A 27,974-nucleotide genomic window follows, 5' to 3' on the forward strand; every position below is an offset into this window, starting at 1 on the left:
TATACTCGCACCCACTCGATGCCCTCCATCATCTGCTCCATGATGCGGTGAAATACTTCGGAGGCAGATATGATCCCAAAAGGCATCCGGTTGTAGCAGTAGCGACCGAACGGGGTGTTGAACGTGCACAGCTTGCGACTGGACGCATCCAGCTGTATTTTCCAAAAACCCTTGGGAGGCATCCAGCTTAGTAAAGAATTTGGCATGAGCCATCTCACTGGTCAACTCTTCACGTTTTGGTATCGGGTAATGCTCCCGCATGATGTTGCGGCTTAGATCCTTCGGGTCAAAGCAAATGCGAAGCTACCCTGATGGCTTCTTTACGCAGACCATGGAGCTGACCCAGTCTGTTGGCTCTGTGACCTTCGATATGATGCCCTGGTCTTGGACGTCCTGTAATTGCTTCAGACGATCCTTGAGGGGTGCCGGCACCCGGCGTGGTGCATGAATTACAGGGGTGGCGTTCGGCTTGAGCAGGATTTTATATTGGTATGGGAGCGTGCCCATTCCATCGAATACGCTGTGGTACTGCGTGATAATGTCATCTATGTCGGCTTGCAAGTTTCCATCAGGCGAGGCCATCGCCGGTGATGATGACAGTGTGGACTCGCTGAACCAGGTTCAGGAGCTTGCAGGCTCGAGCACCGAGCAGGGACGCTCTGTCAGGCCCGACGATTTCAAACCGCAGTGTTGCCTTGATCGCCTTGTTGGATACCCTTAGTTGACAGGAGCCACTGGCAGCTATGTCATTGCCATTGTAGTCAAGGAGCTGGCAAGGCGGTGGAAGAATGCTTGGTCTGGCGCGGATGCTGCCGAGGTCGGATTTTGAGATGAGGTTCGCTGATGCGCCGGTGTCCAGTTTAAATCGGATGCGAGCCTTGTTAACTGTGAGGACAGCACACCACTCATCGTCGGGATCCACACTGAGGATCGAGAGGCATTTCGCCGTTTCGGTGGAAGGCAGCGCATGTGTAATTATGATGCCCACCCGGTATGGGGACTTGAGGCACTCAGCATCAGGGTCTGTTGGGCTGTCGGGATCGGAATCTGACATGCCTGTTGTATTGAGCGGACACGTCTGCGCCGCAGCTAGGATCGCTGGCTGCTGAGCGGTGGAACAGATCTGCAAAGGGCTGCGTAGTGGCCAAGCTTGCCACACTGTAGACAACGGATATTTTGCCAGACATTGCAGCTTTAAATGGGCGGAGCCACAATTCGGACACGTCATGACGCCGACGTCAGCGCGTTCCGTACGCCATCGCACATGCGCAGTGCGGTCGGTCGATGTACGCACCTGCGCAGTCGGGTTGTCGGGCTCGTCGTCCACTCGGTCATGGCGCGCATGCGCAGGGACCCGGGAAAAGCGCGCAAAACTGCCACTCTCCTCGATGCTCAGGCCCTGCATTTGTGCAATGGCCTGCACCCGTTCCGCCTCGTGGGAGGCCAGCTTTGCAGTTTCTGCTGCCCTGATGTGGGAGTAACAATTCTTAGCATGCTCATGGACAACGCACGTCTCGATAGCGACAGAGAGGGTCAACTGCTTGACTTTCAGGAGCTGCTGCCGAAGGGAGTCGGAGTGGACCCCGAAAATGATCTGATCCCGGATCATGGAATCAGCCGTCGAGTTATAGTAACATGACTGCGCTAGGATGCGGAGATGGGTTACGAAGAACTGAAAAGGTTCATCCTTACCCTGAAGCCACTGCTGGAATACGTACCGTTCAAAACTCTCATTCACCTCAATGTTGCAGTGGCTGTCAAACTTCAGGAGGACTGTTTTGAATTTTGTTTTGTCTTCACCGTCAGCGAACGTAAGGGAGTTGTAGATGTGGATGGTGTGTCCCCCGCGGTGGAGAGAAATAGCGCGATCTTCCTGGCATCTGATGCTGCTTCGAGGTCGGAGGCCTCGATGTACAACGGGAACTTTTGCTTGAAGATTTTCCAATTGGCGCCGAGGTTGCCGGAGATGCGGAGGAGGCTGGAATATTTTCCATTTCACCGGATGGCTGCTTGCTGGTCAATGCTGATTCACTCGAGGTAGGTCCATCAAGATCAGTATCACTCCGGTACCTTGATGTGCTAGGCAAGTAGGTTCGATATGGACAGCACTCGATGCAGGGAAGCTAGAAACAGACGTCTAACACTGGAGAAGATCCAACACTGTTTTATTCAATGATAGAACTGATTTCCATATTTAACTGTGGGTCTACACTATACTGAACTGACTGGAGAACTTGTACTAGCCTGACCAGACTTACTATCTACCGCATGGTGTTTGCACTTGCTAGCTCGTGGACTCCGACTGTCTCAGTGGCTGGGTCCAGAGAGAGCAGGAAACCTAGTGCCCTCAGGCTTTATAGTGGTAGTATCCTGTCTGGTGATTGGCTGCACTGTGTTGTGTGCTTATTGGTCATCCTGTGTGTCAATCACTGCCTGTCTGCATCTCATTATATACATGAGTGGATATTATGACAGCTTATACCTTGTGCCAGACAGCATACAATTGACTTGTAATTAACAAGCATTTCCTGCCTGCTATATTGGAGCCGGTACATGACCAAACTTCTTGATGCTCAATATTTAATGTCAAGGAAAGCCCACTTTCCTCCATTCCCTTTTTTTATTGAAACAACCAAAGTCTCTTTTGCCTGTACACAGCTCCTTCACAAATATCATCTGTGATCACCAGTGGCCACTCCAAGTTTACTCTTGGGAGATAGCATGCAAAATTGGCAATGAGGTAGACAATCAGCCCTGATCTAGTTGAATGGTGCAGCAGGCTTGATGGCCTGAATGGCCTATTCTTGTACCTATGTTCCTACTGAAACATATGGGATGCGATCTACCGGCCTTGTCGCGCCTGAATCGGGATGCAGCGTGGCCGGTCAATTTCACGAGAGGCCTCTCGATAGATTTACGACGTGCATTACACCTCACAAGGTCTATCGAGATCTCGCAAGGCGTCGCAACCTGGATCTCGCCCTGGGGTCCCTGGCGCTGTGAGGCAGAAGCGTTGATCGCTGTGCCACAGTGTCGCCCTCCTCCTTGGTCCCAGCATTTTTCTGGGGAGTTCTGATCTCCTTGGTCCCAGCATTTTTCCTACCCCTGAAACTTACTTGCTTACTCCATGTATCCTGTTAACCTATGCTCCACTGCCAAAGATCTGATCCTTGTTCACACCACCCCCGGCGGCAAGCCTCTCCCCAAATGATGGCAATCAAAAGGATCTCTCACTTTCAACTGGTTTACCTTTAATTATCTTTTCTTATCCTTTCACTTGAGAGGCTTTCCAAGTACAACATTTTTTTAAAAGATGAATTAGTAATGAGCAAACACACTGGGGTAATTTTGAATCCCAAGACAGGAGGAAGCGGGTGGGTTAAATTCTTAAAAGTCTGAAACCCCCAATCCCTACCCACCCAAACAAGTCTATTCCCAGTTTAACTTGGGTGAGCAAATAATCTGTTTGAGGGCAAGTCAATGATTTCAATATCTTGTTGCAGCCATGTACCACAGATTTAATGACTGTGGTTGAGATTCCTAGAGTTCAGGAAACCCTTTAATTAAAGGGAGACAAGGACTATCAAATTAAGCAGATTAGTTTCCTTCATAGCTCTGCTTGTAGCCCAGGTAGAGCAGGAATGCTCCTCCGCGGTTACTCAAGCTAATGTGCCTCGACTTACAAGCTCGCCCTCCCCATCCACCTACTTCCCCACACCATGATTTCCAGCTCAACACGTGATTTGCACATTCCCCATGAACCCTTCCTCTCTATTTCCTAGCGGCAGTCTTCTGCTGCTGCGTTCCCAGTGCAGCAGTCAGCTACCCTCTCAATCTTGCCAGGAAATGGAGGGAAAAAAACAAATTAGATACAACCACTAAAATCAGCAAGACTTTTGTATTCATCACTTTTCCCAATGGGTACAAAATTTCCTCAACCTGTGAACCTGCATATATCTAAACCACCGATTGTATACTCACTCTTTCTCACAATTAGAGTCTCTGGTGCAACAGAACGTTTAAAAACAGCAACTAAACATATTTGGGTTAATTAGATAAATTCAAGATGTATCGGTCTTTCTTTGAAACTTGAACCAAAACTCTATATCTTCTCCCTCATTCCACGTTTTTCTTTTCACCTTGTTGACTTGCTCCTCTGACCCCAGTCTCTCTTCCTTGAATTGTATCGTATAGGTGATGGAGTCACGAGGTGAGCCACTCATTGTCGATACTCAGCTTTTGACATAACTTAATAGCCCTGGTGTTATGGGCTAGGGTTTAGAAAACTCCAAAGTATATCATGGAATTCATCTGACCTACAACTGTTTATAGATTTTGGTTATGGTGAGCACAAGAGCCTGCCTTTCAGATGTTATTCAACAGAGTTCTTAGATGCTTTTAATCAAAAAACAAGGTTTATTCCACGAATTTAGTAAACATTTTTATAAACACATACAGTAATCTATGTACAACCCTTTAATAAATTCTTCCTTTAACTGTTCCAATTTCATAACAAAATCTCATAAACCAAAAAAAAACCTTTCCAAAAGTGTGGCCCAGCACATGGCACTCTTACTATCAATAAGACTTGGTAACAATATTCTTGTTTCCTTCACAAACAGCAGGTTTGAATTCCTTCCAGAAAACAGTTATCTCTTTTAAGTTATCAAGTAATCTGGAAACAGCTTTTAAAATGCAGCGAGAGAGACACTTCTTTTCAGCCTGTGCAGTACAAAACCAGGTCAAACTCAAAAACGAAAGTAAAACTCAGAGCCACAGCCAGCTTCCAACTCAAAAACGAAAGTAAAATCTCAGAGCCAATGCCCAGCTCCACCCACACAATGACATCATTGAAGCCATGTAATAAGACAAAAACATTTCTTAAAGGCACACTCCCATGACACTGGCATATATGTGATTTGTTAAGTTTGAGTTTTTGTTCTGGATTGTAACATAATGCAATTAAGAGCTTATTACAAAGGAAAGCCTGATTTATTAAGGTAGCAAAAGTGCCATTTTAAGACCAAGGTAGTTTTCTCTATGGCTACTTGTAGACGAACATGCCTAATTGTTACACTTTCGCAACCATTCTAAGAATTGCCAGAACTGTTATTTCCATTGCAAAATAGGGAGAGACAGAATTCCTGAGGGTGAAAGCAGATTGGTAACCTGCATCACATTTGGCATTGATGTGGAAAATTTGTTTGATTCTGTCATATAATCTGGATATTCTGTTGAATTTAGAGATTAACTTCAGGAGCTCCCAATATCATAGATGTACCATCTATTGCATTCATGAGGAAATTAACAAAGTGATAAAACTGTCTTGCTCTATTATGCTGATTTCTCAAATTTTACAAATTCTACAGTCACGCTGAATAGTGTGGCAATTACCTGACAAATGCATGTCCAGACTGCACATTGAGGGATATCACAAATATTCTTAGAGCTTGAAATGAGCCAGTGCATATAAATTAAGTGTTGTTATCACTGTCACAGCCATAGGCAGGGCAGTCCAGGCAGATCTTCATTTACTAGTTGCACAGCTCTTCTTTCGCTTGTTTGATGAAACACTTTCCATCTCATGCGGAGCCCCTCAATAAGATATTCACTGGATCTCCATGACCTGGCTGCAAATTGTGAGTTTTGAGTTTAATATCTTTCAGGATGCATTTCCTCAAATGCTGCTGATTATCCTTTCCTCCATCTGGCATCACTCGTTTACCTCCATCGTAATTTCAAACAAAGGTATGCCTCCTGGGATACCATACCAAGTACTCACAACTTCTCACTATGGGTGGGGGAAAATAATATCCCTGTGGGTTCATTGGCCCTCAATCTGAAAAATCACGGTGGGGGAATATGGCAGGGGGCCAGAAATTGGGTTCATTCCGGCATGAATTTACGGTGGAATCTTCTGCTGATGCCTGCCATGGCCGGTTGGAAAACCCATCAGAGAACGGCATGAACCCCATTTTCATCCCCTTAATGGGACGCAGACTAAAGCCTGACTCCACCTCCCCCATGACAGATTCTCCACGGTGCTGGCAGGAAAATACACCGGCGGGAAACACGATTGTACAATGTAGCGTGCGGATGCCGGGACTCATTTGAACAATGCCTGGGGTTCCCTCCAGAGTAGGATGGAGGCTGCCTGCAACCCTGCAACTCCACAGCAGTGGGTCAGGGCTCCTGGAGATGGTCCATCTTCCAGCCTCAGAATGTTCCCAGGTATCTTCATTTTCAGGAGGTCCACCTTCTTTCTTCAATAGTGGCTCTGTGATGTTGGTAGCCTTTTCTTCATGACACCTGGACACGATTGCGGACTCCAAGCCATCCAGGCCAGCTCCACCACTGAATACGACATGAAACATTCAGGTGCATAATTAATGAGGATGGGGTTGGAAGAATTGCCGTGTTTTTCCGCTGGTTGCCACAGAGTGAAACACGCTACATTCTCACCTCCGTCACGACACTTAAGTCTCAAAATGGGAGAATTCCACCCACAATAAGAGTTCAGTTGAAGCGCAAAGCAAATTAAAATCTATTGCAAAAGTTCCTTTTGAGCTCCAGTAATTAGGGTTCTAAATTGTCTTCTGTCTCAGGCTCCAAAGCAAATTATTTTTGTCAGTTTCAGTTCCAACTGGAAATAGATATGCCTCAATTAAATAAATTAAAGTTATCCCTAGTGCGTTGTGAAAGTTACTTAATTCTGAGTATTTTTGTAAACCAATGCCATAAGCCTGTTAAATATTTCTTTAAAGTCTCAGTATGAGTACAAGAGTCTCAATAGATTTTCAAATTGGATTATTGCCAATAAAAGGGCCCAGAATCCACCTTTCAAATTATAGAACTGCTAAACAGATATCCCAGAAATGCATAAAGGGTACATCTTTCAGGAATGCAGTCAGACAATTGCCCACACACAAAGGTTTCATGAAATACTATCTGTCTAAGTCCCTTCAGGATGGTGGATGTTATCTATTTACGAACTAGTATTTGATCAGAAGGATACCCAAATTCAAGGAGAGATTTCACAAACGAGGCTTATATTCTCTGGAATTTAGAAGGTTCAGAAGTGACCAGATCAAAGTTTCTAAATATTAAGGAAAACAGATGGCGGAGTGAGAGAGAAGCTACTTCCATTGATTTGGAGTCCATAGATGTGCAGGTTATGTGGATTGGCCATGTAAATTTCCCCTTCAGGTGGGGTTGCAGGAATAGGGTGAGGGATTGGACTTAGGTATTTTGAAGGGTCAGTGCAGACTCCATTGGCTGACTGGTCTTCTTCTGCTGTAGGGATTCTATGAACACTGGGGGCATTGTCTAAAAATTAGAGCTGGGCCTTCCGGGAGTGAAATTAGGAATCAATGATACTCACAAAATATGGTAGAAGTTTGGAAATCACGCCTGCAAATGGCAATTGATGCTCAGTTGACTGTTCATTTTATATCTGCGATTCTCTGGAAAAAATGCCATGTAGTGAGCGGGAATTGCTGCGAGCGTCCCGGCGATCGGCCCAGCGAGGCCAGCAATGCAATTCAGCGTTAATTGGTCCACTTAACGAGGCCTCACGGGCTTCTCGCCGCAAATGAAGGTTCAGCAGCTCATTATCCGGCACCGTGTTTACCAGTCCTCTGCTAACAAGGTCGAGCAACACTTAAGCTGCACATGCTCAGCCAGCCCCAGCCAGCACGCAATAATGGTGCCAAGGAGACCAGCCCCAAGATTCGGAGATGCTGACCTGGGGAGGCTCTTAGAATCAGCGGGGGCCAGGAGGGATGTCCTGTTCCCTCAAGGGACCTGGAGGGTGAGCCATAGGGGGTGAGATGTGAGCTTGGGGAGTGTGACCAGCAGGACTGGCCTCCAGTGCAGAAAAAAGGTCAACAACTGACACCAAGCAGCATGAGTGAGTAAACACCAACGCCCCCCTCCCAGGATGCATCCACCCCAACTCCCCATTCGACCCCCAACCCTCTCTCCACCGCCCTCCCCCTTCAACACCCCCGAAACCTCCTCCCACACCCCCCTCCCATCACTGTGAACCACGTGTGTGGCTAACGATGCCCCCTCTGTTTCTCCTCAGGAAAAGTTCTCCCATAATTGTCGGTAGAGGACCCAGACTGGTGATAGTGTGCCGGACTTAAGAATCCTCACCTCCTTCGAGGAGCGTGCTCCTGGAGGTGCATGATGTGGCCGAGGACAGGGCGGTCACCAAAGCGAGGCTGGCGGATTCCACAGAGGTGTGGAAACACCAGGCTTCACCCAGAGGACCTATCAAACTTGAGTTGTTATTGCCTTACTGATTGACCCATTCCTCCCACTGATCACATGTCTATTCTCCCATAGGTCCTCCAGCAGACGGCGCCAGCCCATTCTGGGCAGCACCCTCTCCTGCCTCCCACGAGACCACCTCGGAGGAGAGCTCCGAGGATGCAACTGTTATAGTCACAGCACAGCTGTCATCCCCACCCTCCACCAGCGCAGATACAAACAACTCGGTGGGATATGTTAGTGGACAGGTTTCAGGGGCACAATCTGGTGAACACCACACTGCTGCTGATGCACATCAGGTGGAGGCAGAAACCCCCAGGTGAGACAGCAGTCAGAGGTCTGCTGGATCCCAGGACCTAGCTGGGTCCCAGCCAGATGCTGAGCCTGTGGAACAGAGGTACTCGGAGCTGATGAAGATGATAGAGTGCAGCCAGGTCATTCAGAGGGAGATGCCAGCATCACTCCAGCAGATCCATAGCCGCTTTGAGCAGTCCCAGAGGCTACGGGCGCAGGAGATGTCGCCGGCAATACATGGCTCGGAGGCCAACTCTACTGCTCGGGTGGCAACCGCAGTGGATAGCCTTGTGCACGACGTCACCATTAGTGAAGGTGTCCAAGGCATCGCGCAATTGGTGACGGCCATGGCTAAAGGTCTCGGCAGAATGTCCAACTCGCTGGGGGATGTCACCCAGTAACAGGCTGAGCCTGATGAGTTTCTGCAGGACATGTCCCACTTTCAGATGGGCATTGCCAAGGCACTGCAGAGCATGGCCCAGTCACTGAGGAGCATCTCCAACACAATGATGCAGACCATGGGGAACCACCAGGGCTGGCAGAGCCAGATGATGCAGGGGCAGCCGGGGCTCGAACCAGCTGCCCCTCCGTCCCAAGGTGAATCCCAGGGTCCTATGGGCACCGACGAGGAGAGGGCACTGGGTGCCAACCTGGACCCATCCCATGGAGTGGCGACGGTGGCCACAAGCTCCTCCGAGTTCCACCTTTCTGATGAGGCCGCGTCTCGAAGTCAGGATATGGGACAGGGCTGCACAGGTGTGGATGTGCCGCCGACAGAACCCTGAGAAGAAGCCCGCCAGGGGCATCGAATGCCATGGGATGCAGTAAGCAGCTGGTTGCCTTCACCTCTGATGTGCGTCCTGGGGAGAAATCTAGACGTAGTGGTAGAGCTAGGAAGGCAAAGCACTTTGAGGATCACTGACAGCACCGAGGGAGGGTAGATAGAGGGTGGGGAGGGGAAGTGGGGGGCACGATTGGGAGAGTGGGGACTTGTTTTACACCCTTGTGCACAACCATTATGACTTCTCTGGCACTTTCTTCCGCAATGCATGCTAAGCGATCTCTTGGCCCATCTCTCCAGGCATCCCCCCTGTCCCCATGGCACCCACCCACCCTCCGGCCGTGGACATATCCCCAGATCTGTGTCCCATCCCCTGAGTGTTCGGATGTTGGCTGCTGCGTGTGAGGTGTTACCTCACGCAGTGTTCAAGCACAGTGTCCAGGCATCAAGGTGTGATTGGGATGCTAGGCAATTACTCCCACATGCTACATGGCCCACCTACCCACGTGAATCCACTTGGGATGTGTGAAGTGTTCACTTAACGATGATTGTCAATTCCCTATTAACAATAGCTTTCAGCATGGCCAGAGGCCTCAGCAGTTGTTATGGGCGGCCGTTGGGGCATATGGACAGGGACAAGGTTTTCCCCTGGAATGGGTAAACATGATCCATGGGTTGGCATGGTGGTCATGTGAGCAGTTGCCCCCCTCCCCTCCGGTTGCCCCCCACCCTCCTCTGGTGGCCCACCCCTGCGGAGGATCCCCCACTCCTTGCCTAACACAGGGGCAGCAAGCCCAGCGCTGCCGGGCTCTTTGCCTGTGAGCAAAAATAGCTACTAACTACTTCGGCTCCCATAGAAGCCCTTTCGCCAGATTCACGTTTTTAAAAAGGAGTACTAATCGGCGCCAGCGTGACCACTTGCTGGGGAAGCCGCTGAATGAGAGGAGGCCATTGGATATGGGGTGACTCTCGTTAATTGTCTGGAAATTGGGCTTAAGTGGTGATAATTGGTTTCTCGCTACGCTACGGCGAATCCCGATTTCGCCTGTGGGAGCATGCCGGTTGCATCGCAAATGTTTGGCACTGTCGCATTCTCATTTTAGGCATCTCCAGCTATTCACCAGCCACGCTTTGATTGAGTGAGAGCATAGCGAGGCCGGAAAATTGCGCCCTTGTAGATTTTTGTTAACCAAATATGTTAAGGGATATGGAAAAATATGGAGATCGGTCACAAGTCAGCCATGTTCTTACTGAATGACGGAACAGTCTTAGGGGGACTAAGTGTGCTTTTCCTGTTCCAATGTTCCTAACTTAAAATATAGGTACCAAGACAAAGGGCTGAATTTTAAGCCCTCTCCCACTCCCGCTACCGATTTGAAAGTGAAATCGAGCATTTTGCCTTCCCACTGCTTGCCCAATTCCCCTGACCTGTATGAATCGTTGAACCTATCAAGGCCTTAATGTGGCCACCAATTTCACTTGGACCAGTTCAACTGGTAAAACTGCCAATCTGGTGGATAGAAAAATCACTTGTTCAACCAGCAGAATCACCAGTGATTTCACCAGTTCAACTGGTTGCTGTGGGTGAGCTAGGCCACATTTCCCAGTCAACAACTGATTCAGCTGGTACCAGTTCAACTGAAGTCTCATGTGGCACACTACGAATTAAATAAATCTTATTATAGTGGCTGAAGATGCAAAATATAGCAATGGAGTATATGTTCCTCTGTGTGAAGTTAAAGGAACAATTGTTCTCGAAATTAAAATTAATTTTAAAAGATATTAAACTGAAGGAAATATAGGGCGCGATTCTCCGATGCCGCGCTGGTTGGGAGAATCGCTTGGCGCGCCATTTTTCCACGCGACGCCGGTCCGACGCCCTCCCGCAATTCACCAAAGCGGCGAGATCGGCCCCGTCGAGTTCTACGCGGCGCAGGCCGGAGAATCGCCCCGAGACACCCAAAATGGCGATTCCCCACTATCCCCGCTATTCTCCGGCCCGGATGGGCCGAAGTCCCGACGGCGTGACCCCAGTTCACACCGTCGCCGTTCACATGAGCAGTGACGAGGTGAGCGAACTGTTCCGGAGCTCCTGCAGACTGGGTCGACTTCCCCAAGAACGCTGCGGCCAACGGACGGGGTGGGAGGGTGGGAGGGGGTGAGGGAGGGAGTGGAGGTGGGAGGGGGGTGAGGGAGGGAGTGGAGGTGGGAGGGGGTGAGGGAGGGAGTAGAGGTTGGTGTAGAGGTGGGAGGGGGCTGAGGGAGAGTGTGGAGGTGGGAGGGGGCTGAGGGAGAGTGTGGAGGTGGGAGGGGATGAGGGAGAGGGTGGAGGTGGGAGGGGTGGGAGGGAGAGTGTGGAGGTAGATGGGGGGGTGAGGGAGGGAGTGGAGGTGGGAGGGGGGTGAGGGAGAATGTGGAGGGTGTCGTCCATCCGCGGATGCCACATGTCAGCCGCCCTGATATGGCAGGATGGTGACGAGGACACGGCCGCAGGTTGTCGTGTGGCTGATGGGCACAGGCGACTGGCACACTGGTGAGGAGGACGGTGTGAACTGACCGTTGGACGCAGACAGTGACCAGGTGTTAGGCTGGCTGCATATCTGCAGCGGGACCATCCCACCGGGGCACACAGGTATCCCATGCAACCTGGCTGGCGAGGTGTGGAAGAAACTCCGTGTAACATGTCATTTCTCTGCCCCCCACCACCCTCCTGTAGGTCACTATGTATGCCAACCAGACAGCGATGTTCACTGCCGTGGTTGGAGCCGCAGCTCTGCAGGTGGCCATCTGGCAGCGTAGACTCAGACGGCCCACAGTGGCTGCAGATGCAGCGGTTGCTGCTGCAGCAGAGGGGATGGCCGCGGAGTGGCCCGTCATCGCCGCGCAGGCCGCAGGCGCTCAGGCCCGAATGTCCAGGGGGATGCCGAGGGGAACACTGACCCCCCGATGGCGAGGAATGCACAGGAAGCGGGCACTGATATCGAAGTGCTTGGGGGGGAGGAGGAGGAGGAGGAGCCACTGATGGTGGTGCCAGGGCGCCACAGGCGTTCAGCAGGCCTAGGGTGTACCGTGACAGAATGTCGTTCGAGGCCCTATCTGACATCACATACAGAAGGAGACTACGGTTCAGCAGGGAGGCGGTCGCACATATATGTCACCTCGTGGCGCACTTCGCACCACTTGGAATGGGTGGAGGACACGCTATACCAGTCACCTAAACTTCTACGCCAACGGTTCCTTCCAGGCGCCGAGCGGGGACCTATCCGGGATCTCACAGGCATCGATCCACAGGTGCATCAGGGCTGTGACCGACGCCTTGTACGCCATCGCGGACAGGTACATTAAATTCCCCGAGGACCGAGCACAGCAGGGAGCACAGGCACGTGGATTCGCCAAGGTGGCTGGGATACCGATGGTCCAGGGTGTCATCGATGGTGCGCACGTCCCCATGCGCCCGCCTGCAGACAACAGGGAAGTGTTCATGAACAGGAAGGGCGCATACTCCATGAACATTCAGGTGGTGTGCGACCCCCACATGAAGATCATGCACGTGTGTGCAAGGTACCCCGGCAATGTGCATGACGCCTACATTCTGGCACAGTCGTTCATCCCCGCAATGATCGATGGATGCCCCCCCCCGGCTGAGGGGCTGGTTGCTGGGCGACAGGGGCTATCCATTGAGGTCATGGCTGATGAAGCTAATACGGAGGCCTCAGACCAACACGGAGAGCCTATACAACGAGGCCCATGCAGCAACCTGGGGTGTGGTGGAGCGGTGCTTCGGCCTGCTGAAGATGCGATTCAGATGCCTGGACCGCTCCTGAGGGGCCCTGCAGTACCGGCCCGACAGGGTCGGTCGCATGGTTGTGGTCTGCTGTGCGCTGCACAACATTGCCAGGCAGAGGGGAGATGCACTGGTGGAGGAGTCGGAAGGAGGACCCAACGGCACCGGAGCTAACGCAAACGAAGGGGAGGAGGAAGAGGAGGAGGAAGGCGTGCATCAGGGTGGGGGGAGGGGCGCAGGACACAGACACTGCCCGGGTGCTGCTAACGTCCAGGAGGCTGCACGAGGGCAGCGGGCACGCGACGCATTGGTGGCTGCACGGTTCAAGCACCGTGGGGGAGGGATTCGCTGAACACTGCCACTTGCACCGCCAGTCCTGCACATGGGCACCACACTGCATCCCCCCCCCCCCGCACCGCGTACACGGCACCAATTCCACACCACCTTACCACTGCGGCACTACGGGATTGCACAACATTGATGATTGTGTAAGCGGTTGTGATCAGTGCCATGTTGAATGATGACAGCTCGCTCTGCGACGAGCTGTGAGCTGAGATTCACCAGCCAAGGTCTGACTCATGGCTATAGCTGAACCATGCACTCCGGTGGTCACAGCCTTCGTAACGGGCATTTCATTACGTGCCCGTGTGGGGTAGCTGGCGTCGGAATGCCGAGGACTACGGTGTCTGATTTTGGGAGGCAGGGGGGAAAGGGACAGCACATCCGGCACCAATGTTGAACCACTCGTTAACCACAGCGCCACTCGGTCACGCTCACGACCCCCCTGGCACCGGACATAGAACAGAGTCTTACAAGTTAAGTGCAACAGTGAGTTTATTTGTGACATTCACATACAGATGCTCTACCCCCTACAACTAAACTGTGATATGCACCCGTGCAAACTTATTATGTGACTAACTTCTTTGCCTTACGGGCCCTACCACTACGTCTAGGTGTCTCCCCAGATGGTACAGTAGGAGTGGAGGCGGACTGCTCAGAATCACGCCCTGCAACATGGCTCCCTGTCGGCACGCGTTTCCTGTGGCGGCCCGGCCTCGATGGGCCAGGCTGCTCGGCGGGCGTGCTGGATGGCGTGGTGCCACCCTGTCCTGCCCACCAGATGCGCCAGGGACGGAATGGGGGGAGGCTGAGTGTGCCGGGACATCCCTTGCTGGAGGTACCGGGACGGGCCCCAGAACCACCTCCTCCCTCGGGGAGCCCGGGGCCCGGGCCTCACTGTGGGTCGGAGGTGCAATCGGAGACATGACCCGTCGCACCACCGACACCTGGCGCTGCCAGTCCTGGAGGCCTGCAGCGGTATCGACCATGGTCCGAATGCTCGCAGAGACGGAGCCCAGGGAGTGCAACATTCCTACCATGGACTGTGCTATCTCAACCTGTGAGTGCGCTACGCCATCCATCACGCGCGCCAGGCGGTCTATGCTCTCCGCGACTGACTGCTGGGACTATGCCATCGGCTGCTGGGACCGGGCCATGGCATGGTGAGACTCGACCAGAGCCCGGAGAGCGGCGGCAATGTCCTGTTGGCTCTGTGAGATGGCTACCTGTGGGAGGGCAGCCCTCTCCTGGGCCATGGATGACGCGTGCACGTGAAGTCCAACGCCTTGCAGAACCTGTCCAATGGCCGAAACCATTTCACCCACTGCCTCTATCGCGGACGCCACCCGTGCGGTGTTGGCCTGGGTGGCTGCGATGAGCGGCACCACTCCCTACTCCTGGACGCAAATGGACTCCTCCAACTGCGTGTGCAGGTCCTGGAAAATGGCCCTCATCCCGTTATTTAGTCCCTCGGTGTCCACATGCATCGGTTGTCCGGTTGGGTCAAGTACATCCAGGAACCTGGGGACCATCTGGGCGGCAGCTGTTTGCTGGGCCTGGGCTGCCCTCCGACCGTCCAACCCCTCGGCTGCTCCAAACTCCACCTGCTGTACCTGATCGGATGTGTAGTGCACCCCAGACCGTGACACGGGAGCCTCATCACTTATCTGCCCAACCGAGGTGAGTGTCTCTGCGATGGTGGATGGTGTGGGAGACAACAGTGCCGCTAGCTCGAGGTCATCGTCCGTTAGGAAGTCTGGTGTGTACTGGTCCCCCTCATGGCCGGCGCAAGGTGCATGCGGCCCATGTCATGTTGCCCTCCAGGTGAATCCGTGGACTGTGTGGCCGTTCTCTGTGCGTCATCGTCACTGTCCGTCCTGTGCCCCTCAGTATTGTCTCTGTCCGTCGTATGTGCGTCCCCGTCCAGCGTCCCAGAATGAGAGGATGGCCCTCCTGTCCAACCGATTGCCACCCTCTGGCGTGCGTCCCTGGATGCGCTTGAGGTTGGAGATGGTCGGCTTTGTCTTGGCCTAGACGACCCTGGACGTTTGGCGGCTGGCCCTGGGGAACACAACGATACGGGGTTCGTTAGACACGCTGGGCCGGGTGCATGGTGGTGGTGGGGGCAGTGTGTGAGGGGGGGGGGGGGAGGGGATCGGGGGTGCAGTGGCATGAGTGTGAGGGGGGAGGGGATCGAGGGTGCAGTGGCATGAGTGTGAGGGGGGAGGGGATCAAGGGTGCAGTGGCCAGAGTGTGAGGGGGGGCAATGACGGGTTGGGGGTGGGAGGGGGGGGGGGGGGGGGGGGAGGACATGCAGGGTTGTCTCACTTGCTTCTGCGCCTCCGAGCTGGCATGTCGCGACCTCCCAGGTGGCGGATCCCCCAGCGAGGTCCAGGGCCCTCTGCTCATGAACATTTAGCGGGTGCAGCACAGGAGAACCCCCTCCGGTTCTCATACGCTCACGTTGGTTGTGAGCTGTCATGTCCTTGAGGGGGGGGGGGGGGGGGTATCATCAGGGCGTGCAGATATAAGCTATATTAATGCTGGGTGAGGAGACAGTTGGAGCCACGCCATGGCATCTATCCAGGGGGGGGTACCGGTGCTCATGTGGGTCGAGTACAACGTTGTGCACCCTGAACCCCCCCACCCCACTCCCCTCCCCCTCGTGCACGGGGGGCGGGGGGGGGGGGGGGGGGGGGGAGTTGGGGGGAGGATTAGTTGTGACCCGGGGGCACCCTCGTGGAACGTACCCTGGCAGCCCGAGTGAGGTCGTGCAGCTTCTTCCGACACTGCTCCCTTGACTGGGGGGGTGCCCCACAGCACTCACAGCGGTGCCAACTTCATGCCAACTGCGCCTCACCATGCTGGACGGCTGGCGATGCCCACATCTTGGACAGAGGGTGGCCCTTCGGCTTTCAACCTCATCGAGGAGGGTGTCCAGGTCCGTGTCCCGGAACCTCGGTGCGGCTTGTCGGGGCTCAGCCATCTCTCCTCCTTCTCCTCCTCCTGGGTCCTTCCGTGCGTGGATCGCGCCATTTATGGCGCAGCGCCGCGTCATTCGGGCGTCACGCGCTTACGATGCTGCTTTCGCGTCACGCCCCCCGAGTTCCTCGCAGCCCCGCTCCTAGTCCATTTTCGGGCCCTGAATCGATTGCAATCGGGGCCGTTTCGCGCCATCGTGAAACTCGACTGTGTTCACGACGGCGTGGGCACTTAGTCGCGGGAACGGAGAATCGCGCCCATAATGTAAGAGTTGGAAGGTTCTTGCAGAGAAGTGAGAGGAGGCAAAAGAAAAGTACTTTAATGCTCTGACGTATGCCAGATGCCAATTATTGTATGTCCCTCACACAGTTTGGAATCCCTTCTTTCCAATACTCTGCATGGTGGTGAATAAGAGAGAAATCATCATTGCCATTCCAGATGGAAGACTTACCTGCTGCTGAACGGGAACTTGTTGTACCACTTGGGCCTGCACTGCCTGCTGTCCTGCCACTGAGGTTTGCAAAGTCACTGTTGATGTGGTGTCTGAACCAGCCTCAGACGTCTGCATATTGGGCTCTAAAGGAACAGAAGAAAACGGATCAGGATCCATTCATTCAAATATTGAAATAATATCACGATGACGGTAAAAAATGATTTTCTTCGGGAGCGAAAAGTGCACATTGGACACCACAGAAGCACTACTCTAAACTGTTAGGCTGGGAACGTTTCTGCAGTCACCACAGAATCACAAATGGTGTCCGCACAGAAGGCGGTGTTTTGGCCTGTCGTGTCAAAATTCAACATCCCATTAAAGTGAAAGGGCTGACGGTCACAGGCCTGTAAGCCAAAGGAAATATCCCAACTTGAAGAAGAACTGATTTTTTAAAATGGGTTCCACAGTAGGCACTGAAAAAATGTGTGTCAAACTTTGAAATCAGAAACATGAAATTCAGGTTTTTTTTTGTTACTCCAAAGAGTCTAAACTGCACCTTTTACCAAATATGTTACACTTCCACCTTTTAGAAGAACTCAAACTACTTCCTAAAAAAAATAACTTACAACTAGAAATCAATAACAGAGGATGCCGAAAAAGCTCAGCAGGTCCAGCATCTATTATGAGAGAAACAGAGTTAACGTTTTTAACTCTTAAAGGACTCTAAATCTTTAACCTTGTTTTCTCCTCATAGATGCTGGCAGACCTGCTGAGCTTTTCCAGCTTCTTCTGTTCTCGTTTCAGATTCCAGCATCTGCAATATTTTGCTTATACAAGAAATCAATATTTGTAGCCAAGCTTGATTTTGTTACTGTTGCGCTATTCTTCATCCACCAACACTGATATCCATTGCAGTCAGTGTTCAGTAAATGACCTTGCTACAAATTACTTAAAATGTGAAATGTAAAATTCACTTAAAATGATGGGGCAATCAGTCAAAAAAGATCTGCCTCTCAAAATAAATGCAAGTTTATGTTGTGCTATTGGACATAAATTGCGGAGTAGGATTTTTAGCAACAGTCTCGACGCCACATACATGGATGAGATAATTTCATACAGATGCACTAACAGTACAGCCCAATGTGTCACAAAATACCTATTCACCATGAATTACCGGGACAATAGTGTTTCCATATTCTCCTGTGCACCAATGGGCAGATGGATAAATTTTATTGCAGACTCCCATACATCTCTCTGTAGTGATATCATGGTTGCGTTGTAATTCACCCGCTGACCAGTGAATGTTAGAGTCAGGTGACCTCAGACTGACTAGGGAGCTGGGAGAGAGGTTACTTGTGCATGTTCATACTGTTATTCATCTGTTGTTTTGTATATATTTAACCCACAGTTATAGCTTCAGCTACAAGTGTTCTTGTAATATAAATCAGGCCATCCAACAAGAACATTACATGGTATCAGAGCTGGATAGCATTAAACACTGAGAAAAACTATCACATCATCGAGTGAAGCCACAAGGTCAAAGAGATTTTAAGATTTTGCAGATTGCAAGAATGAACCACATGGAGTCATTGAAGCCACCAATGAGTCTCAAATTTCATGGTAATGTAGACAGTAACTGGCGTGTGTTTAAACAACAATTTAATCTGTTTCTTACTGCAGTTAATTTAAGGGATCAATCAGATTAGCGTAAGGTAGCGATGATCATAACAGCGACAGGACTCGAAACAATTGCTGTGTTAAATACGTTTAAATTTACAAATGATGAAGATAGTAAAAACTTTAACGAAGTAAAATTCGAAGATCTGATGAACACTGCATCCCCAGAAAGAATGAAAATTAGGAATGCTATGTGTTTAGATCATGTTTACAGAAGACAGAAAAGTCTATAGATCATTTCATCACTGACTTACAATTGAAAGCTAAAACCTGTAATTTTTCTGTGGTGGAATCTTCCATGATTTGGGAGCAGGTTGTGTTTGGTGTGAATGAAAATAAGCTGAGGGAACGGTTGCTGTGGGAATCAGAGCCGTCTTTGGAACAAACAGTTAAGATTTGTCAGGTTCACAAGCTAGAAGCACAGAATTCTAAAATGTTTCTCAGTAATGGCGGCGGCTTCTTGGAGGAAAGCACTCAGGTTGCTCCCCTTTTTCTAAAAAGGCGGGAAACTTCCGAAAAAAGGCAGGACGTTTTCTGCAGCTCCTTGCACACCAACAAACAGGTTAAAGATCAGGGCCAGGATTCTCCTCCAAACGGCGGTCGGGCCGTACCGGGCCAAAGAGTGGTGTGAATCACTCCAGCGTCGGGCCGCCCAGAAGGTGCAGAATCCTCCGCACCTCCGGGGGCTAGGCCGCGCTGGAGTGGTCCGCGCCGCGCCAACCGGTGCCGAAGGGCCTCCACCGGCCGGCGCGAGTTGGCGCATGTGCAGGAGTGCCAGCGTGTTCTGCACAGAACCGCTGGTGTGATCCCTGCGCATGCGCAGGGGTTTCTTCTCCGCGCTGGCCCCCCCCCGGGGCCAGATCTCCCCCCACCCCCCCCCCCCCCCGAGGACTCCGCAGGCTGCCCTCAGAGCCAGGTCCCGCCGGTATGGACCTTGTCTAATCCACGCCGACGGGACGGGCCGAAAACGGGTGGGCGCTTGGCCCATCGGGGCCCGGAGAATCGCAAAGGTGCAAAGGAAAAAAATCACTTTGCTCAGAATTGTTACTCTAAGCTCAATCCCATGTCAGTCATCACAGTGGAAGACACAGTCTCCAGTGATGAAACATCATTGTTTGTTGGAGTAATATCAGAGAGGAATAATTTTTGGAACAATCAAAACATTCTCCAGGACTTAGAAAAATGCAAACCAACTCTCCATTTAAAATAAATGCTGTTGATGAGGACAAATGGCTGCTACCACTTGAAGTGAATGGTCCAGTGGTCCAATTGAAGTTAGACACTGGTGCCAACGCCAATTTAATCAGCATGGCTGATTTTAAAAATCTAACAATTCAGCCGATTAGAAGAAATCACAAAATATCTCTGAGAGATTATAATGGTTCAAGCATTAAATGTTATGGTGCTTGTGACCCGAGTGTGGTGGTGAAGAACACAGCTTATTCCATCCCATTCTATATTGTATCCGAGGGCTTGGGTTCATTATTAGGTGATCAGTCAGTCCTGTGAAGAATTAAGTCTAGTGCAGATGGTGTATAGCAGCCACAAAGGATTGGATCAACACTCCAATGATACGGAGAACATTGTCAGCAAATTGAGCGACGTGTTCACTGCTTTTACTGCACTACCATTTGTCAACGAGATACAATTTAAAGAAGATGCATTATCTAAAGCACCGATACAAACTATTAGTAGTGAAATAGCTGAAGATGTAGATCTGCATGTCAATATCATTTCTACCCTACCACCTGTATCAGGTACAAAACTACAAGTTATCAAGAAGGTAGAAGAACCTACCAATGGGGTAAATTCCATGGTATGTGTGAAACAAAAAAAATGAGGTTGCTCGTATAGGCATAGATCCCATAGAGCTTAACGAAAAAGTGTACATACTGTAAAACAATCATCATAGAAAGCAATGGACAGCCAATCTGATCCATATCTTGCAAAATCATGTTACAAAGTGTTACCATTGTCACATGGTAGACCACCAGCAGTGTTACTCATAAGTAGACGGTTGCATACCACATTTCTATATTTGGAAAAAAGGACGAGAATGCAGGAAATGGAAAACATTAAAGCAAAATAATAAGCAGTTCTATGATAGCGTGCCCAGAACGTAACCACCTCGGAGTACTGATGACATTGTGAGAATAAAGGATTTAAGCAATTGGTCGAGAAAAGCTATTTTAGTTGAAGTAGCAGCACCTCGTTCCTACAATGTACAGACAGAGGAAGGGTTGGTTTTAAGAACAAATCATTACACTTACTTACACTCACTCACACACACACATCTCACACACACACACACACACACACACACACACACACACACACACACACACACACACACACACACACACACACACACACACACACACACACACACACACACACACACACACACACACACACACACACACACACACACACACACACACACACACACACACACGAAAATCTCAGCAGGTCTGGCAGCATTTGTCAAAACGTCCCTTTGTCCAGATAACCCTTTGTCATCTGGAATCTAAACGTTAGCTTTTTTTTCTCTCCCTACAGATGCTGCCAGACCTGCTGTGATGTCCCAGCCCATTTTCTCTTTGGTTTCAGATTCCAGCATCCGCAGTAATCTGCTTTTATCCACATATATATATATATATCTACACACACATATATATGTTAAACCAGTATCGACTTCCGGTTGCGGCGATGCACTGCTAAGCCGCACGTTTCGGCAGCTCCCGTTCTAACGGACTTTTGGGCTCTTTTTGGGAGCCCCAACGGAAATTTTTTCGGACCAAACCCAGTGTGGGGTGACGAAGGAAGGAGTCCCCCCGGGAGTGTATGGAAAGGATCGGTGGTAGTGGCCAGATTGCGAAGGATCCTTTGGAGCAGCGGCAGAGAAGAGAAGGAAGAAGCAAGATGGCGACGGATGGAGCCCAGGCGACATGGGGCCCGGACCGGCAGGAATTCCTCCGACGGTGTGTGGAGGAATTAAAGAAGGAGGTGCTGGCGCCGATGTTATTGGCAATCGAAGGGCTAAAAGAAACACAAAAGGCCCAGGCGATAGAGCTCCGTGGGGTGAAGGCAAAGGCATCCGAAAACGAGGATGAGATTCTGGGCCTAGCGGTAAAAATGGAGACGCACGAGGCACTACATAAGAGGTGTATCGAAAGGCTCGAAGTCCTGGAGAACAGCTCGAGGAGAAAGAATCTCCGGATTCTGGGTCTCCCCGAAGGAGTGGAGGGAGCTGACGTTGGGGCTTATGTGAGCACGATGCTCCATTCGCTAATGGGAGCTGAGGCCCCCTCGGGCCCCCTGGAGGTGGAAGGGGCTCACCGGGTCCTTGTGAGGAGACCAAAGGCTGGAGAACCACCAAGGGCGATAGTGGTGAGATTTCACCGCTTCACCGACAGAGAGGCTGTTTTGAGCTGGGCCAAGAAGGTACGGAGTAGCAGGTGGGAGAATGCGGTGATACGAGTGGATCAGGACTGGAGCGGGGAGGTGGCGAGAAGGAGGGCGAGCTTTAAACGGGTCAAGGCGGTGCTTCACAAGAAGAAAATAAAGTTTGGGATGCTGCAGCCGGCGCGATTGTGGGTCACGCACCAAGGCAAACATTACTACTTTGAAACGTCGGATGAGAAATGTGGGCGCCGGTGGAAAAAGGGACTGAGGAGGGGGGATGGGGAATGGGGGAGCTGCGCCATAGGGGGCGGGGCCGATCCAGGAATGCGTGGGTTTTTTCCCGTGCAAGGGAGATGATGGCGGGAAGATAGGCGCAAGAAGGATGAGAGTTCCACACACGGGGGGGTCAAGGAGAGAGCGGGGGACGCCGGGGTCAGTTGGAGTCAGCTGACTTTCGGAAGCAACATGGGGGGAGTAACCATGCTAGATGGGGATCTAGCAGGGGGGGGGTCAACTGGGTTGCTGCTGCTGGGAGCGAGAGGGAGCTGGCAAGGGAAGAGGTGGTCGGGACGGGAGGGCGCCGCCTGGGGGACGGGTGGGGACTGGCCTAGAATAGGGCATGGCTAATCGGCTGGGGGGGGGAGCAATCCGGCTGATCACGTGCAATGTGAGAGGCCTAAATGGGCCGATTAAGAGGGCCCGAGTGTTCGCGCACTTAAAAGGACTGAAGGCAGATGTGGTCATGCTTCAGGAGACGCATCTGAAGGTGGCGGATCAGGTTAGGTTAAGGAAAGGATGGGTGGGACAGGTGTTCCACTCAGGGTTGGACGCGAAAAATAGAGGGGTGGCGATATTGGTGGGGAAACGGGTGTCGTTCGAGGCTAGGAATATAGTGGTGGACAACGGGGGTAGATATGTGATGGTGAGTTGTAGATTGCAGGGAAAGGAGGTCGTGCTGGTAAATGTATATGCCCCGAACTGGGATGACGTGGGATTTATGAAGCGGATGCTGGGACGTATCCCGGACCTGGAGGTGGGAAGCCTGGTAATGGGGGGGGGGATTTCAATACTGTGCTGGATCCAGGGTTAGATCGGTCTAGATCCAGGACCGGAAGAAGGCCGGCAGCGGCCAAGGTGCTTCGGGGGTTCATGGAGCAAATGGGGGGAGTGGATCCGTGGAGATTTGCTAGGCCGTAGACCAAAGAGTTCTCCTTTTTCTCCCATGTTTAAAAGGTATACTCCCGAATAGATTTCTTTGTTTAGAGCAGGGCATTGATTTCGAAGGTGGCAGGAACGGAATATTCGGCCATCGCCGTTTCAGACCATGCCCCGCACTGGGTGGATCTGGAACTAGGAGAGGAGAGGGAACAGCGCCCACTCTGGCGACTGGATGTAGGACTATTGGCGGCGGAGGGGGTCTGTGGAAGGGTGCGGGGATGTGTTGAGAGGTACCTGGAGGCCAATGATGATGGTGAGATCCAGGTGGGGGTAGTATGGGAAGCGCTGAAGGCGGTGGTTAGGGGAGAGTTGATCTCCATTAGGGCGTACAAGGAGAAAAAAAGAGGACAAAGAAAGGGAGAGATTAGTGGGGGAGATTTTGAGGGTGGATAAAAGATGTGTGGAGGCCCCGGACGAAGGACTATATAGAGAGAGGCGAAGACTTCAGACGGAGTTTGACCTGCTGACCACAGGGAAGGCAGAGGCACAGTGGAGGAAGGCACAGGGGATGAGATACGAATATGGGGAAAAGGCGAGCCGGCTGCTGGCCCACCAGCTTCGCAAGAGGATAGCGGCGAGGGAAATTGGGGGAGTCAGGGGTGAAACGGGAACTACGGAGCGGAGAGCAGGGAAGGTAAATGAGGTGTTTAAGACCTTTTATGAGAGGCTATATAGGTCCCAACCCCCGGAGGGAAAAGAGGGAATGCAACAGTTTCTGGACCAACTAAGGTTCCCGAGGGTGGAGGAGCAGGAGGTGGCAGGTCTGGGGGCACCAATTGAGGTGGATGAGGTGACTAAAGGGCTGGGGAACATGCAGGCAGGGAACGCCCCGGGACCAGGTGGGTTCCCGGTGGAATTTTACAGGAAATATGTGGGCTTATTGGCCCCGCTGCTGGCGAGAACCTTTAACGAGGCCAGAGAAGGGGGGACTCTAACCCCGACAATGTTGGAGGCGACGATATCACTAATCCTGAAGCGGGATAAAGATTCGCTGCAATGCGGGTCATATAGGCCTATCTCGCTCCTGAATGTAGACGCCAAGTTGCTGGCAAAAGTGCTGGCGACGAGGATCGAGGATTGTGTCCTGGGGGTGGTGCATGAAGACCAGACAGGGTTTGTAAGGGGAGACAACTGAATGTCAACGTGCGACGGCTGTTGGGGGTGATAATGATGCCCCCAGCGGAGGGGGAGGCAGAGATAGTGGTAGCGATGGATGCAGAGAAGGCATTCGATAGGGTCGAGTGGGAGTATCTATGGGAGGTGTTGAGGAGGTTTGGGTTCGGGGAGGGGTTTGTCAGTTGGGTCAAGCTCCTATATGGGGCCCCAGTGGCAAGTGTAGTCACAAATCGGCAAAGATCGGAGTATTTTCGGTTACATAGGGGAACAAGGCAAGGGTGCCCCCTGTCCCCATTACTGTTCGTGTTGGCAATCGAACCACTGGCCAAAGCGTTGAGAGACTCTAAGAAATGGAGGGGGGTGGTTAGAGGGGGAGATGAACATCGAGTGTCACTCTACGCAGATGACCTACTGCTATATGTGGCGGATCCTGTCGAGGGGATGACAGAGGTTATGCAGATATTGAGGGAGTTTGGAGATTTTTCGGGATATAGGCTAAATATGGGGAAGAGTGAGATTTTCGTAGTACACCCTGGGGATCAGGGAAGAGGGATAGACGCCCTGCCGTTAAGGAGAGTGGAAAGGAGCTTCCGATATTTGGGGATTCAGGTAGCCAAGAGCTGGGGAACTCTACACAAACTCAATCTGACGCGGCTGGTGGAGCAGATGGAGGAGGATTTCAAGAGGTGGGATATGCTGCCGCTCTCACTGGCAGGCAGAGTGCAGGCGGTAAAAATGATGGTCCTCCCAAGGTTTCTTTTTGTCTTTCAATGTCTCCCCATTCTGATCACTAAGCCCTTTTTCAAGAAAGTAGACAGGAGTGTTATGAGTTTTGTGTGGGCAGGGAAGACCCCGAAGGTAAGGAGGGGGTTCCTGCAGCGCAGCAGGGACAGAGGGGGACTGGCGTTGCCGAATCTGGACGACTACTACTGGGCCGCCAATGTGGCGATGGTTTGTAAGTGGATGAGGGAGGGAGAGGGGGCGGCGTGGAAGGGGCTGGAGATGGCGTCCTGTAAAGGAACGAGCCTAAAGGCGCTGGTGACGGCGCCGCTGCCGCTTTCCCCGAAAAGGTATACCACAAACCCAGTGGTGGTGGCAACCTTAAGGATCTGGGGGCAATGGAGGCGACACAGGGGGGTGACGGGTGTCTCGGTGTGGTCCCCGATCAGGAATAACCATAGGTTTCTCCCAGGAAGGATGGACGGAGGGTTCCAGAGCTGGCATCGGGCAGGAATTAGGAGATTGAGAGACTTGTTTATTGATGGGGAGTTTGCGAGCCTGGGAGCGCTGGAGGAAAAGTATGAGTTGCCCCCGGGGAATATCTTCAGATATATGCAAGTGAGGGCATTTACGAGGCAACAGGTGAGGGAATTTCCGCTGCTCCCGACAAAGGGGATCCAGGATAGAGTGATTTCGGGGGTATGGGTCGGGGAGGGCAAAGTGTCCGAAATATATCAGGAGATGAGAGACGAGGGGGAGGCGCTGGTAGAGGAGCTGAAAGGAAAATGGGAAGAAGAGCTGGGGGAGGATATTGAGGAGGGGCTGTGGGCTGATGCCCTAAGTAGGGTAAATTCCTCTTCCTCGTGTGCCAGGCTTAGCCTGATACAATTCAAGGTTCTACACAGAGCACACAGGACGGGAGCAAGACTGAGCAGGTTCTTCGGAGTGGAGGACAGGTGCGGGAGGTGCTTGGGAAGCCCGGCGAACCACACACATATGTTCTGGTCGTGTCCGGCACTGGATGAGTACTGGAGGGGAGTGGCAAAGGTGATTTCAAAGGTGGTGAAGGTCCGGGTCAAGCCAGGCTGGGGGTTAGCTATATTTGGGGTAGCGGAAGAGCGGGGAGTGCAGGAGGCGAAAGAGGCCGATATTCTGGCCTTTGCGTCCCTGGTAGCCCGGCGAAGGATCTTACTTACGTGGAAGGAAGCGAAACCCCCCCCGGCGTGGAGGCCTGGATAAACGATATGGCAGGGTTCATAAAACTGGAACGGATGAAGTTTGCGTTGAGAGGATCGGCTCAGGGGTTCTCCAGGCGGTGGCAACCATTCCTTGACTATCTCGCGGAACGTTAAGGGAAAATAGATCGTCAGCAGCAGCAGCCCAGAGGGTGGGGGAGCACTATTTTTTGTTACTTTGTTAGTTCACTATTTTATTTAAATAATGTTACTGATTAGCTATGGTGTTATTTTTTTATGTTGATTTGTAAAGTGGAAAAATTGTGTTTGAAAACTAATAAAATATATATTTTTAAAAAAAAAAATATATATATATGTTAAACCAGTCTTTACAATTTTAAAGAAAAAATTAATACTGTTAGACTCACAGGCTAATGCTGATGGGATGGAGAGCGACCTCTCCACCCTGTGCCCTGGCGTGGCACGGGGACCTATTGGAATTCTTGACTCTTGAGAAGGTTAAGTTTGAACTGAGGGGAAGGATGGAGGGATTCTACAATTCATGGGCATTATTCATTATGCACTTTCAAGAACTGTATAACATCGAACATTAGTTGGGGGGGGGGGGGGGGGTTGGGGGGAGGGGGACTGTATGTGTTAATGGTGACTATGGGTGATTCCTGATTCCCTTTTGTTATTTGTTTATGTTAACATGCGGGCTAAGGTTTGCGGTTTGGTGGGAGGATGTAATCGTTGTTATTGATTATGGGGATTGACATTATATTCGTTACTGATTATTGTTTATTGTTGGTGAGTGAAAATTTGGGAGAAAATGTGAAAAAGAGGAATAAAAATATATATTTTTTAAAAGACTCAAGCTAATGGTATCACATGTAAATATACTGACGGTAATGTATTAACTTATTCCTTCAAAGGAAAGGGATGTAGTGATATGGTGTTGTAATTCACCGACTACTAGGAGTCTCATTAGTATTTAAGTGAATGTTAGAGTCAGGTGATCTCAGACTGGGAGAGAGGTTGATTGTGCATGTTCATACTGTTATTCATCTGTTGTTTTGTGTATATTTGACCCACAGTTAATGTTAATAAATCATTTATAGCTTTAGTTACAAGTGTTCTTGTAATATAAATCAGGCTATCTGGCAGGAACATTACACCCTCTACTAACAAACATAGTTTAAATATTAAAATAAGATCTATGGGGGGCGGGGGATCAAGAATTGACCTGGCATTTATGCATTTGTGGCTTAGCTGTTTGCACATCAACAAGAATTCATCAAATGAATCAATAAAACCTGTCCAGTTCCTATTAGAATTGCATCCAGTAGGTTTTACACTGAGGTCAAACTCTCTCAGGGTCTGAGACCTAACCTTTGTTCCTTTCATGAAGCTTCTATTAATCTCATTCCAGGACTTGAGAAAATAATCTAGAACAGTAAATGGAATAAGGAAGTTGTACTATATTGGCAAAGATGCAATCTGTCAGATAGTTTGTCAAAATGAGGCTTCATTTACTTTTTCATAGATCATAGAACATACAATGCAGAAGGAGGCCATTCGGCCCATCGAGTCAACACCGACCCACTTAAGCCCTCACTGCCACCCTATCCCCGTAACCCAATAACCCCTCCTAACCTTTTTGGTCACTAAGGGCAATTTATCATGGCCAATCCACCTAACCTGCACGTCTTTGGAATGTGGGAGGAAACCGGATCACCCGGGGGAAACCCACGCAGACACGGGGAGAACGTACAG

At 51.0% G+C, this 27,974-nt stretch overlaps 1 protein-coding gene across 10 annotated transcripts in view; it reads right to left on the reverse strand.

The window, feature by feature from the left end:
• Positions 1 to 27,974, reverse strand: part of rfx3 (regulatory factor X, 3 (influences HLA class II expression)) — a 667,766-nt gene that overhangs the window by 339,599 nt on the left and 300,193 nt on the right. For all 10 annotated transcript variants that reach the window (XM_072516895.1, XM_072516900.1, XM_072516898.1 and 7 more), the window contains one exon: positions 16,906 to 17,030. In XM_072516895.1, the coding sequence (XP_072372996.1) occupies positions 16,906 to 17,030 (125 nt within the window). The remainder of the gene's footprint in view (positions 1 to 16,905; positions 17,031 to 27,974) is intronic.

Source organism: Scyliorhinus torazame, chromosome 9, assembly GCF_047496885.1.
Source record: "Scyliorhinus torazame isolate Kashiwa2021f chromosome 9, sScyTor2.1, whole genome shotgun sequence".
NCBI lineage: Eukaryota > Metazoa > Chordata > Chondrichthyes > Carcharhiniformes > Scyliorhinidae > Scyliorhinus > Scyliorhinus torazame.